The sequence below is a fragment of the Hoplias malabaricus genome, chromosome 9 (genome assembly GCF_029633855.1).
Source record: "Hoplias malabaricus isolate fHopMal1 chromosome 9, fHopMal1.hap1, whole genome shotgun sequence".
Taxonomy (NCBI): Eukaryota; Metazoa; Chordata; class Actinopteri; order Characiformes; family Erythrinidae; genus Hoplias; species Hoplias malabaricus.
In genome coordinates this window covers 35,006,898-35,020,326 of record NC_089808.1, presented here as the reverse complement: position 1 = coordinate 35,020,326, position 13,429 = coordinate 35,006,898, and the positions used below count along the sequence as shown (strand labels likewise).

General features: G+C 43.1%; 1 protein-coding gene across 2 annotated transcripts in view; it reads right to left on the bottom strand.

The window, feature by feature from the left end:
• The window catches only part of plxdc2b (plexin domain containing 2b), a 182,407-nt gene extending 170,863 nt beyond the window's left edge, over positions 1 to 11,544 (bottom strand). For both annotated transcript variants that reach the window (XM_066680888.1, XM_066680889.1), the window contains exon 1: positions 11,214 to 11,544. In XM_066680888.1, coding sequence (XP_066536985.1) covers positions 11,214 to 11,316 — 103 coding nt within the window. In that variant the 5' untranslated portion in view covers positions 11,317 to 11,544. The remainder of the gene's footprint in view (positions 1 to 11,213) is intronic.
• Between the last annotated feature and the right edge of the window lie 1,885 nt (positions 11,545 to 13,429).

The following is a 13,429-nucleotide window of genomic DNA, read 5'->3' as shown; positions in this document are numbered from 1 at the left end:
AAATCAGTACCTGACTTAACTAATGGCCATGCGGCTGAATGCCATCAAATCCCCACAGCAACGTACCCCAACAATTCATGTATAGAGTAAATGTCCGAAAACCTCTGGCAATATATAGCTACAGGTTTTGAACTGAAATTCCAATGAAGAGTAAATTCATTAATAAATAAATAGATAGATTTCATTTACTGAGATTTGACTAATCATTTATATTGATCTTTATGCTCTCTCTCTCTCTCTCTCTCTCTCTCTCACTCACTTTCTCACTGCAGAAGTTTAAGCAGTCTGTAAGCTTCAGGACTGCGCACACTGCTGTAAGACATGAAGGTCAAAGGAATTTCCAATGGTTGCTTCTGCTATAGTCTATTCCACAGTGTGTGTGTGTGTGTGTGTGTGTGGCATTATGATGGATGAGAAGCTCTCCCCCATAGCCAGGCTGTGTATCATGGCCACTGCTGGTTAACTCGCTGTCAACCCAGAGACCCTCTGTGTGTGTGTGTGTGTGTGTGTGTGTGTGTGTGTGTGTGTGTGTGTGTGTGTCTCATACCAAAAAACTACAGGTATATACGTAGAGATGATTCATAACCAAATGTTTCTCTCTTTCTATGTCTAACACACACACACACACACACACACACACAAATGATGTGTGTCTATAAAATGTAGAGAAGATCTGTGTAGATGTAAGAAAAAGTCATGAAACAAATAAATGAATGAAAAATGACCAAACAAACAGCATGGTGACCAGTCTCTCTCACTCACTCACTCACTCACTCACTCACTCACTCATCCTCAATGAACTGACTAATCATCGCCTGAGTCCTATATCTTTCCTATGACGTGGAAACAGGTGGATATTTTAAGCCAGCTGATGAATCAGCTCCAGTGCCTGAAATCCATAACCGGACTACCTGGCCTCATTTACATATCATTTACATAAAGCACAGCATAATTCACGCAGATGTTTCAGTAGTGATCCAATGAAATAATGGATGCCTGAGGGTCATGAGCCAATTTTCCTTTGTTCATTTTACAATGAGACTTGACCATATGCGCCCAGTATGTGCCCTTGTTTGTCTACAAATTAGGACGTATTTATGCCCAAGACATGCACAAAAACAAACACACAAACACATACACAGCCAGTACAAAGGTTTAGTCAGTCTTGTTTGATGTAAGGCTGAGATCAGAGGGAGAAGAAGAGGATGTTTTGCTCTAATGATGACCAGATGGAACAAGTCTAGCTATCTGCTGCACCCTTTATGAGCATATCCTCTCCAGTCAAGACAGCACAGTCTCGCTCGCTTCCGTTCAAGTCCCCCTCCCGCCATTAATTAAATCACTAAATCTTCATCTGTTCTTCTGAGTTACAGATTAACTCTTTATTTCCAACCTATAAAAATCCCTTAATTCCTTAAAATTGGCTTAGATTTAATTCTACACTTTCATTCACTAGATGAGGATCTAGGAATGTCCAATTAGCACCGCCTCTATCTCCACCCACACCTCTGCTGTGTTCCTGCAGCTCAAATGCCCCGCCCAGCAAGTTGATATGATTGGTTTCTTAGGTTTATGATGTCAGAAACTCTGGCTGTGTGTATCCGTCTGTTTGAGGCACATTATTTTATGTTTATTTACAGCCTGCTGGATTTCAGCTTTGTTCTCAGCTCTATGCTGTGATTTGAAATACTTATAACCAAAGCTGCTAAATGTATCAGCAGTGAGACGTTCGGTTCCATAGTGTAAGTAAAGCAATAACTAAAGTAAATCAGTAAATCAGTCTCTAAATCTGATGCGCAACTTCTGGGTGCGTCAGGTCTATTTCCAGGATACACTCGGTGTGTATGACCCTGGGGGACTCCTCCCCACCCATCGGATTTTAGTATGACCCTATTAATAACACAGTGTGTATGAAGAGAGGGCCACTTCAGCTCTATACAGCAGCAGTGGTGCATGCAGCCAGGGCTCTATAAATACTGCTCTATCTGGGCCACGAGCACTGAGACAGCCCATTCGAAACTCTTTGGACATGAGACGCACAGCACCATAAGTCAGCCCAAAGAGTGGCTACAGGAAGACACTTGCTCAAAGAATGTCCGTGTGAGCTATGGTCAATGCCTACACGGAGAGAGATGTACAGCCAGACAACAGTGTGTGGGCAAAAGCCTGCTGACACCTGCTCATCCAATAAACCTGCTGAGGTCAAGGGTGTCAACAGATAGTGTGTCCCTACTGTACTGCTGTAACAGCTTCCACTCTTCCACTGATCCCCAGTTATACAACTCCGTCTAACTCATGGCATTGAGCCTGCTGATGTCTCATGCACAGCTGCTCCAGAGCACCACAATCTATTAGCAATGCTTTTAATGGAGGTTATACAAGAAGTGTGTGCACAATTGAATGCCTGTGTCAGCAGTGGTTTCACTATAAATGGACTATATCCAGTCATTACAAGTGGTGCTTACAAACCTTAGGAGATTCTGGGTTTCTATCAATTTATATCTGTAAACGTACAGGGGTTAGACAATGAACCTGGAACACCTGCCATTTTAGTGTGGGAGGTTTCATGGCTAAATTGGACCAGTGGCCAGTCTTCATTAATTACACATTGCACCAGTAAGACCATGTGCATCCAATGATTCAAACATTGTGTCCTGAAGGTGGTGCCATGTATCAGGACGACAATGCACCAATACACACAGCAAGACTGGTGAAAGACTGGTTTGATGAACATGAAAGTGAAGTTGAACATCTCCCATGGCCTGCACAGTCACCAGATCTAAATATTATTGAGCCACTTTGGGGTGTTGTGGAGGAGCGAGTCAGGAAACGTTTTCCTCCACCAGCATCACGTAGAGACCTGGCCACTATCCTGCAAGAAGAATGGCTTAAAACCCCTCTGACCACTGTGCAGGACTTGTATATGTCATTCCCAAGACGAATTGACACTGTATTGGCTGAAAAAGGAGGCCCTACACCACACTAATAAATTATTGTGGTCTAAAACCAGGTGTTTCAGTTTCATTGTCCAACCCCTGTATATAGGTTAGCTGTTTCCACAATGCTAAGTGGTAGATGAGTGTACAATGTTGGAGAAACTGCCCTCAAGGGGTCCACTGCTCAATCTGAAAATGGAAATCTAGGGTTAGCACCAGGATGGCATTCTTCAGGACCAATCTCTAGAGGTCAGCAGCTCCAGGAGTTGGTGGCCACTGCTCCACTCCCGACTGCAGACTGCTCCCAAAGGCGTACGAGAGTTCTCAACTCAATTCGAGTCAATAGCCACTTTCACACTTAGAACATGGAACACTGCCTCATTAACTTTTCCAATAAGAAGAGTCAGCTGCTCTCGTTTACACTGCAGATTTGTGTTTGGTTACACTAACCGCACTGTTCACACAAGGCTCTGTTGGGATTGGACAACCTGTCCACAACCTGTGGTCTGTAGAGATGACCAGAACAGCATAATAGAGAATCTGGACTATCAATCATATAACCACTGCAATTATCTCATGTTTGGGAACATTCACATCTTTACCATTTACCATTCCTGAACTCTTCTTGCACTTGTTCACATAGGCTCAGGGTCCTCAAACTGGCAACTTACGTGAGGCTTTGTGTCTGGTGAGGAGGGGGAAGGGCGCAGTGTGTTTAATCTGAAGTGAATTTTCAACTCATGCTGGCAGTATTACAGATTGCTGCTTTAAGTCCTGTTTGGACAAGGGTAGTTTTACATGAGGCAATTATTACAAGAATACCTCAGTAATTTCAGTCCTGTCTGAATACATCATGTCAGTCATTTATACAGAACGTTACATAAAGATTCCAGCACATTTTCCCTGCTAACAAGCTGTGGAAATAACCCCAGGCCTTATTAACCCATGTGCCCTGAAGTGTGTAAATATTCATATTATGTGGAATATATTTTACAGGTATTCTCACGTCTGGGGAGAGTGTAAATTCAATAACCTCTCCCCCCTGTTATTTAGAATTTTATTTCTTATTCTGGGTGAACAGGTCTTAAATATTGTTCTGTGATAAAACTGCATTACACCACAGTCCCATGGAAAACTAATCCTGTTAGAATAGGGCTTTATTTGAAGAAAAGTCAAATAAGGATCCCAGAAAACTTAGTATGAGCCAGTACCAGTATAATTCCAATTATCACACATCCTCAGAATTAAAATGAATCCACCAAGTACAGCATAGGACTGTCGCAGTGAACGGATTTCCCGTGCTGTGCTTTAACAGGGTTCAAAACTGCGATATTATTGCCCCAAATTATTTAATTCACACTGATTCATAAAAGTAACATGGAACTGTCCTGAATTTTTCCTTTTGAGGCTTCTCCATGACTCCATGACTCCATGAATAGCTGGATTATAGGTAGCTAGATGAGATCTCAAATTTCAGATTTTCTGCTTCACAACAACCTTTCTGGTACAGATTGGTTGCCTATTGCCTCGTCTGAATCGCCTGGCTCTCCCTTTTCATTTGTTTGAAAGCTGAAACGCTCCCAAACTGCCTCCCAAGCTACAATTGGTTTTGAGACTAGGTTTGCTGCCATTGTGTCCGTTTTATAAAACGAAGACTGACGTTCAGCCGTTTAGATGCCAACAGTTGGGCAAACATTCATTACACACACACACCAAAGTGTAAAACCATGCAACTGAAAGGGAAAACATACATACACTGCAGTGGTGATGGTTCTTGCCATTCCTTGTGGTTGGCTGGTTAATAGCGTGGTATTTACTTATTGTGGTTATTGCGACAGCCCTAGTACAGCAATACAATTGTTTAGGCGTAAGTCCGACTGCTAATGCACTTCAAACAATATGCTACGTACAGAAACCACAGAACCCAAGTGTTCAGGTCGGAGACGGCTGCTAGGTGAGGAAATCCATTGCGTCAGGTGCATATTAAACATGTTAAACAGGTGCATTCATATCCCAGGGCAAAGAAGAGCTAGCATGATGCAAATTTGTCTCTTGATTGGCTATTCTGGCTGCCATGCCCAAGTGGGAGCACAACCAAATCAGTTGAAGTGATGAATAACAAAGTAGTCTGGAATTGTGTCTGGATCCATGACTAAATAAATGGTTTCCAGGTCGTTTTTCCATTAGAATGGAGAGAGAGAGAGAGAGAGAGAGAGAGAGAGAGAGAGAGAGAAAGAGAGAGAGAGAGAGAGAGTGAGGTGGACAGAAAGAAAGGGAAAATGCTAACTGCAATGGATTTGATGGCATTCAGCCATGAGATGATGAGTGAGGTCAGGTACTGGGGTTGGATGATTAGTTCTGGATCGCAAACACCACTCCAGCTGATCCCAAAGGATTTCATTGAAAGCAGCTCAGTGCTTGGGAATTTTATAGTCTGACACTCAGCCCTGGGCAGGGTGACCTTAGGCTCCCGTAGCTGCTCTGGAATATTTCATCCGTCTGGCAGTGCTTTTCTCTGGTGATTACACAATCTGTGTGTGCAGTTGGAACACACGGGTCAGCGATGGAGGCACCGCGGAGAAGCCAAATACACTCTTCATAGCAGGTGTTGAACGTATAGTGTATCAGCTCTAGTTTGGAGAAAGGTAGTCTTTTCCCTTGTGCCTCATCTCAAGAGTCCTGCCGACTGACCCTCTCCTCTCTCTGGCCTCTTCACATGAGGAACCAGACCTCCACCTGAAAAGCTGCGACAAGACTCAAGGCTTAAGGGCCATAGAAAGGTGAAGCTTTAGATTCTACAAGAAGCTTGAGAAAGACACATCTGCATCACACTGCTGCTGTCCAAAGGATGCCATGCATCTTCATTTGGACACGACAGCTGCTCTTTACACCGTGTGAGCTCTTGATTGATCAATAATAAGACCAAGCTGCAAAGCTTTTCTCACACAAGCTTTGCCTTCATTTCACTAAAGGTACACTATCTCTTAAAGACTAAGCACCAGCGATACAAAAGGGTCAAACAAATAAATAGAGTGGAGTTTGAGTTCCTAACTTGTGTTTATTGATAGTTGAGAATATGTTATTTCTTACTAATTCAAGGAATAAGGTTTAAAAGACCATTGGTCCACCCCCAAACGGTGTTCGGAAACTCTAATTGCATGTGCACATAGATGGTGGACAACAACTCCAGAAGTACCCCTTATTTAATGCAAAATTACGAAAAGGTGTGTTGTTTTTGGCTGCAATCATTCAATGTACAGTGGGACATCTGTGCACAAATGGCCCAAAGATCCCAAAATATCCAGAAAATGGACTAAATTTGTCAACTTTAAACAGGCACTTTGGAAAGAACCATCCGCTCACTCCGTTATCTGTAGCTCATTTCACTGGCGCTTTTCCAACAATATGGGCATGTAAGGACACCAACGAAAGGTGTTCAAGAGCCTCTGTAACATGGAGGTAAACAGGGTAAGGACACTCACTTCGCCTGTTTTAGTTGGTGTTAGTTAACGTTAGCTTGACTCGCTAAACACGGTGGCTCAGATTATACTCGGCTACGTAGCTGCATTACGGAGGTTTATAGTGTCGGATGAATTCGAGTTCGACTTCGATCACATTTACAAGAATAACGGTACCTCTACATTTGAGTTTAGCTTATTGCTAGGCTATTGTCATGAATAATGTTGGTTATTTAGCTAGATACTGTCATAACAGTCAGTCATAACGGTGTTTTACCGCGGCGTTGTTCAGCTGTTGTCCACCAGTGACGTCACGGTTGCGTTCAAGAATTTCCGTAGCGAGCTCTGGTTTTTCCGTCAATTTAATAAAATTGTCAGGTTTAAAGCAAATTAAGCTGCTATTTTCATTTTAATTCATACTTATATATGTCAGTAACTACAATAATGTGGAATATTCATGGAGGTCCATTAAGTGGTGCTCAGCCTTAAAGGATCTTGTGTTTTTAAATCAGTGGCATAAAATGTGACATCTATTATGTTCTTTTGCCGATTTTCATGTGAACCTGCCTAATAAATGGCACAGTTCTTGATAATAAAAGGGCTCTAACGACCGATTATCAACTTTATCTGTGGTCAGGCAGCTTCAGGATTACATTGTACAATGAAAAGTGGACGGCAAAGCCCACTTGTTTAAAGGGGAAATGACTAACCACAAATATAACTTCATTGGTCTTGCTCATCGGACATCTCTGGACCTTTGGTTCTGTGAAAATTTGATAAGTGGACCCCTGCAATGCATATTTGAGTACCCCCGGTACACTTAAGCTGGAAAACTAATTTCGTGCTTTCTGAGAACAGACGCCCAGGAGTCTACTAAGTAGGTTATAAAAATATGCCCAAAAAATTGGCATATGTTTGGATGACAACTCATCAAAACCGCAATAGACTCACTCCAAAAACACGGTGTACTGCTGATTTATGACCCTCAACGCTCTGATCATTTGACTTCTTTCTAATTAAATGCTGAACTTGAGGTGTGTGAACTCACCTCCGTCTGCAACTGAAAACAGATCTACCGAATCAATTCACAATGCCATTCAAAGGCATTCAAAGGCCTTTAATGAACAAATCTTTTCCAAAGTCCCTAAAAATAACCCCCACAGAAACTACCACACAGTTCCATGATAAAGACAATCTCTTTAAATGACCCTAGCCCCCTGTTTTCTCAGTATACTGCACACGATGTTCGTTTCCATTCAGAGTCCAACTCTGTTAGTGACTGTCCAAGCTCAGAGTCACTTGCTGCACTGAATCTCAAAGTGCATTAGACTTCTTTGTTGAGCTGGTCTTCTTTGCCACTGCACATGGTAGTGATTAGAGTAAAGAACATTCTGACACTGGGGATATTTGCCTGGAACACAAAAGCGAAAGTGCAGCTTTACAGAAACACAGGCTTCACTGGAGTGTGTAAAAGAAAATAACAACATCTTTTAGGTGTCGGTTCCTAGCATTAAAGAGTCCTCTACCAACTTTCCTTGTAACAAACATCCAGAAAGTATGCTACACCTTTAAAGTCAAGCTGAAATCAGAATGGAATGTGTTAATACGGATGTACCGATACGATATTAAGATCGGGTATCGGAGCAATATTAACCAAATTAGCTGGAACTGGTATAGGATGATTGACCAATCCATGGGATTAATCCATGTACAAAACCTCATGTACAATAAATAGCAATTTATATTGATGTGTTTATTATTATTTTCGTTTACGCAGTGGGTAAAGTAATGTTTAAGTCAGTTCTGATGCCTTAAGTCTTTCCCACATGTTGAGGTAAGCAGTTTATTAATTCAACAGTGGTATCAGATTGGTATCAGGTATCGGCCGATACACAACATTTCTGTATCATATTGAAATTGATAAAAAAAAAATCGGTTCGGTGCATCCCTACTAGTAAATCTTGTTGGTCGATACCCTAATTCATGTTGAGCAGAATCCACCGTGCCGTATCTCTTTTAAAACACAGCAATCTTGCTCCATAGCAATCTTTACAATTCAATACAAAGTACTACATTTTGCTCCCTGTAAAAAACTCCCTATGAAGTGATTATGCAGACGAAAGCTTGCAGGCATGGAAAACAAATTAACCAATCACATCACAGCACATGTTCCTGCCCCAACCTCCATTCTCAGCATTCATTGAGAATGCTGCACCAGTTTGTGGTCATTCAAGTGATGAATGACAGACAATAAAATGTAATGATTGCGGTTTTTCTGGCTGGATTTGAAACAGGATTCACTCGGACTCTGCGTGTGACAGATACAGCTGACCCTCAGTGTCCACTGCTGAACTGACGTGGGGAGAATGAGGCCTAAGCAGTAATAGTTCTCATAGCTCCCCCCAACATGGAATGAAATGGAACTGAATCAGTGGAACCAGACTCAAATGAACAGTTCAAAAGAATCGCTTCAGGAAAATGACTTAAAACTTCTGAAACATCAAACCCGCCCATGTTCTTTCAGGACCAATCATTCAATAGCAGTTAAGCTCCTCCCATTTATACAGAGGTTCTAAAAAGTGTTTCAGCCTGTGCCGCTTTCTGAATGGGATACAGCCAATCAGAACTGAGATCATTTATATATGTCAGCCTCAAAGGCAGAGTAATAAAATCAGTGGTAGTTTCTGATGTTGTACAATTTTGATGAGAGATTACGAGATGAAATTACAACACACTCCCTGTACGCTCAAGTTTGAGCAGGTTGGGGGCTTGAGGGCAACAAAAAGGGAGAGAGGAGAACCTTTCAACATTGCTTCATGCACACACACACACACACACACACACACACACACCAGAGCCAAACAGCTGCCCTGATCATCACTCGCAAAAACACTTACCCCACCTCCACAAAACACTCTGCGAGCAAAACCCCACATTTATAACCACACAAACCACCGGAATGCATCCAGAGCTAAACACTGAAGGTGAACCCCCACCGATCTTCCAAACACAGCACACACACCACAGACACAGCTTTGGTTCAGCCCAGTTATCATCACATCTACACTGAGCTCATGCTTTGTAATAAACAGCTGTAAACACACACTGAACCTGTGGCTATTTCTGATACAACTTTACTGACAGGCACTTATCAGCTTCACAGCATTGCCATCTGTCTTCTGAAATGTGTGTGTGTATTTTCTTCTTGATTTGTCACAGTACTGTACAAATATTCATTCAATCACCTTCTGTAACTACTCCACACTGATCAGGGTCGCGGTCTGCCTGGAGCCCACCTGCCAGTAACACACCCTGGAAAGTGTGCCAGTTCATCGCAGGGCATCACACACTCATCCATTCACTCACTAATCCCCTAGGAACATGTGTTTTTAGACTGACTGAGGAAACCCACGCTGACACAGGGAGAACACAACACAGACAGTGATTAAAGCCAGGGCCCCATGATCTTGAAGCTTGATACAACTATGATCTTCCAAAAATGAGGGGTAATGAACGACCGCTGAGATAATGCTAACTTCCACTAGCGCACCTATGGGATTTTAGTAGCATGTTGGTGTCAACTGTTTTTTAAAGGAACACTATGCAATACTTTTTACCTTAAACCTGCATTGCACAACAACACACAACTGGATGACTCCACTGTGAGGTCATAATCACATTAGCGGTTAGGCCTTCAGTTCGGCTCCTGAAGTCATAACTGAAGCAGACCTGATGAGTTTAGTGTTATCAACTTAGAAATCTATCATTTTCTCTGGAACATCATACGTAGAGTTTAGAAAAAAATATAAAACTTGAACGTAAGTGACTGATGTCAGGAAGCATGGCCCTGGCTGGGATTCTGGGATCCTCCTGTCAATACGTGCGCCCTCTAGTGGTGAAGAAGCACACGCCTGTCTTCAGAGCAGTGCTCTCTCTTCAATCACTCAGCCTTCTGCTGTCTACTGGGGGTTCTGTTCTGTTCCATCTTTTGTAGTGTAAACAGATGAAAAATATTTGAGTAGCTTTAAGCTCAATAGAAATAAACACTGTTGGTGTAACAGGCTTTTTGAGCTTGGATTTGTTGATCTGGGATTTATTTTGGATTGAGTTGTGTTGCCTTGATTGTAAACATGGATTAAAGTCACACCCCTCCTCCCCTTCCACCCCCCCCCCCCCCCCCCCAAAAAAAAAATTGCTCAATTCTCCTTACGTTTTAACGTAAACTCTACACCTTTGCCTTTGTCCATTATGGGCATTTAGACGCTGTCTTTACCGCCACACCCCCCCTTGAAAGCCCCGCCCCCAAGTTGATATGTTTGGTTCCTTATGTTTATGACATCAGAAACCCTGGCTGTCTGAGACTGTCACTGAAACACTGCAGGTTCATAGTGGGAATGCCCAGCCACAGTTATTCCACCTATGATACGTATTATAGGGTGTAAGGGGTCTTTAACGAATCTTCAGTGAGAACCCCTTCATCTGTGATTTTGAGCTAAACTTGCCACTGTGTAAAGTTAAAGGTAATGGAGCAACAGCTTGTGATGAAATCAGGTGGATGTACTCTAAACCTAATCCAGGGTTAATAGAAGACTTCATGTAATCCTGCCTCTGTTTTAACTGGAGGGTTAAAGTTGGGTGCAGTGATGGATTAGTAAATACACCTCGGTTTAGTCCAAGTTTAAGCTACACGTCTGCGTGGTGCCACCCACCATTAGACCACCAAAGCCAAACCAGGACTTAATAAGTCCTGCCAAAGACTCTCCAAGACCCCTGTACGGCATTAAGCCTAATGTTTACAGTTGGTCAAAACTGCTCTTACCTTGCTGTGTCTCTCCCTCGAGCTCCACACTTCCCGCGGCCACCAGCGCGAGCCCCAGACCCAGACCCAGCAGCAGCAGCAGCAGCTCCGTCCCGCGCGCCATCGCCTCTCCTCGCGCCCCACAACTCAACAACAACACCGCGCGCGCTTATACTCCGTGTAGGTCTTGTTGTCCGCGCGCGCGTGTATGTGTGTGCGTGTGTGTGACAGAAAGAGAGAGGGAGAGAAAGAGATAGAGAGAGGGAGGAGGTAAGGAATGAAGAGGGGAAAAAAAAGAAGAGAATGAATAAGAGAGAAAAGAGCCACTCTTCGTTCCGGAGAGTCGCGCGCCGCAGCTCCTCCAAACCGCTACACTGTGCTTCTGTGTGAGCGCGAGGACTTGCGAGTGTGTGTGTGTGTGTGTGTGTGAGAGAGAGAGTGAGAGAGAGAGAGAAAGGTGTGGGGGGCGCACGCGTCCAGAAGCTGACTATAAAAACACGCTTCACACCAGTCAGGTCCTCACATTGATACAAATACCCACGCAAACACACGCGCACACACCGTGTGCGAGTGTATCTTTTAGGGGTGTATTTATATTATTGTGAGGACCTAAGGATATTAAATACACAAAAAAGTGAGAGAATGGCTGTAACATGTTCTTTTGAAAAAAAAATAACAAAGAAATAAAGAATGAAAAAATACAAAAAGTAAAAAAGAAAGGGAAGAGGGAAAGAGATAACGGAATGAAAAGAGAAAAAGAAAGGTCTGAGAGCAGAGAGAGGGAAAAAACAACAGAAAACAGGGAAAAGACAAAGAGTGAAAAGATAAGGGGGTTACAAATTCGTTAAAATGCTGGAAGCCGGGGCCCAGCGTAATACAGAAGCTTTAAACCAAACAGCCAATCAGCGTCAAAACCACTGTGACATCATCAGCCGTGAACGCTGAAATTCTTTTCATTTTTACCCCATTTTAGTCAAAGCAGGCTTCACCCATTTAAATGGTCTCCCTAATCCCCCCCCCCCTCTCTCTCTCTCTCTCTCTCTCTCTCTCACACACACACACACACACACACACACACTGCCCCAAGCTGTCCCTCCAGTGCTTACATCACTGCACACTTCAACAAGCTTGTAGGAGAACACTAATGCTCCAGTTCTGTTATGTTAGTGAACAGACACCCACGTTGCCTTCCACTGTGCTGAAGGAGGGGGGAAGAGGGGGAAGAGGGAGGGCCATTTCAGCCAAACAGACTTCATCTTTCAAGACTATGGGAAATATTACTGAGAGGAGGAAGAGGGAACAGAAAACAAAAGACAGAAGACAAGATGAGAGCTATTGTCTCCTCCCACAGTGCGAACAGAGAGAGAGAGAGAGAGAGAGAGAGAGAGAGAGAGAGAGAAATGTGTCAGACGGTGTGTGTGTGTGTGTGTGTGTGTGTGTGTGTTTAGGTGAGAGAGCTAGAAACAGGGCGAGAGAGGGAGTGAAAGGAAAATGTGTCAGACACTGAGTGTGTGTGTGTGTTTAGAAAGACCTAGAAAGAGGGAGAGAAGGGTGTGAGAAAGAAAAGGAGGTGACATTATTGTCATTTATATATAAACACTCCTAATTAAATGTGTGTAATAGTCATAGTAACGTCACACTGACTGACACTGGCATTTTCCATGAGTCTCTGGTCAAGAACAGCGCCCTCTGTCGGTGAACTACTCCGCATTTCTCCACACCACAACGCTACATGGTTTCTTTCTTCTCTCCTGGTTATTTACAGTACACTGGCATAATAACCACCCCGCTATAAATGATATAGACATAGTATTATTCACACAGAAACACTGTACGCCGTACTGTACCTCAAACTAATATTTATTAGGCCGTGTCACTGGACGTCTCACATTGTACAAGGCCATTAACGACTCACTACAGTACAGCAGACCGGAGAAAGCGCGGCATCACATTGATTTGTGCATAATTAAATGGTTCAGACCACACAGTCATTCTGAGTGGTCTGATGTGAAATACTCTACTCTCAGTGGGGGTGACAGGAACCAGACGTCTGAATGATTGAATCCCTCTAAAAGCTCATCACAGAAAGCTGTTATGGGAAATGGTTATGATTCCGCTGCCTGGTGTCAGGGATATTGTTTTACAACGGATTTAAGATGTGTGTGTGTGTGTGTGTGAGAGAGAGAGAGAGACAGACAGAGAGGGATAGAGAAAGAGAGAGTGATGGTAGGAATTTA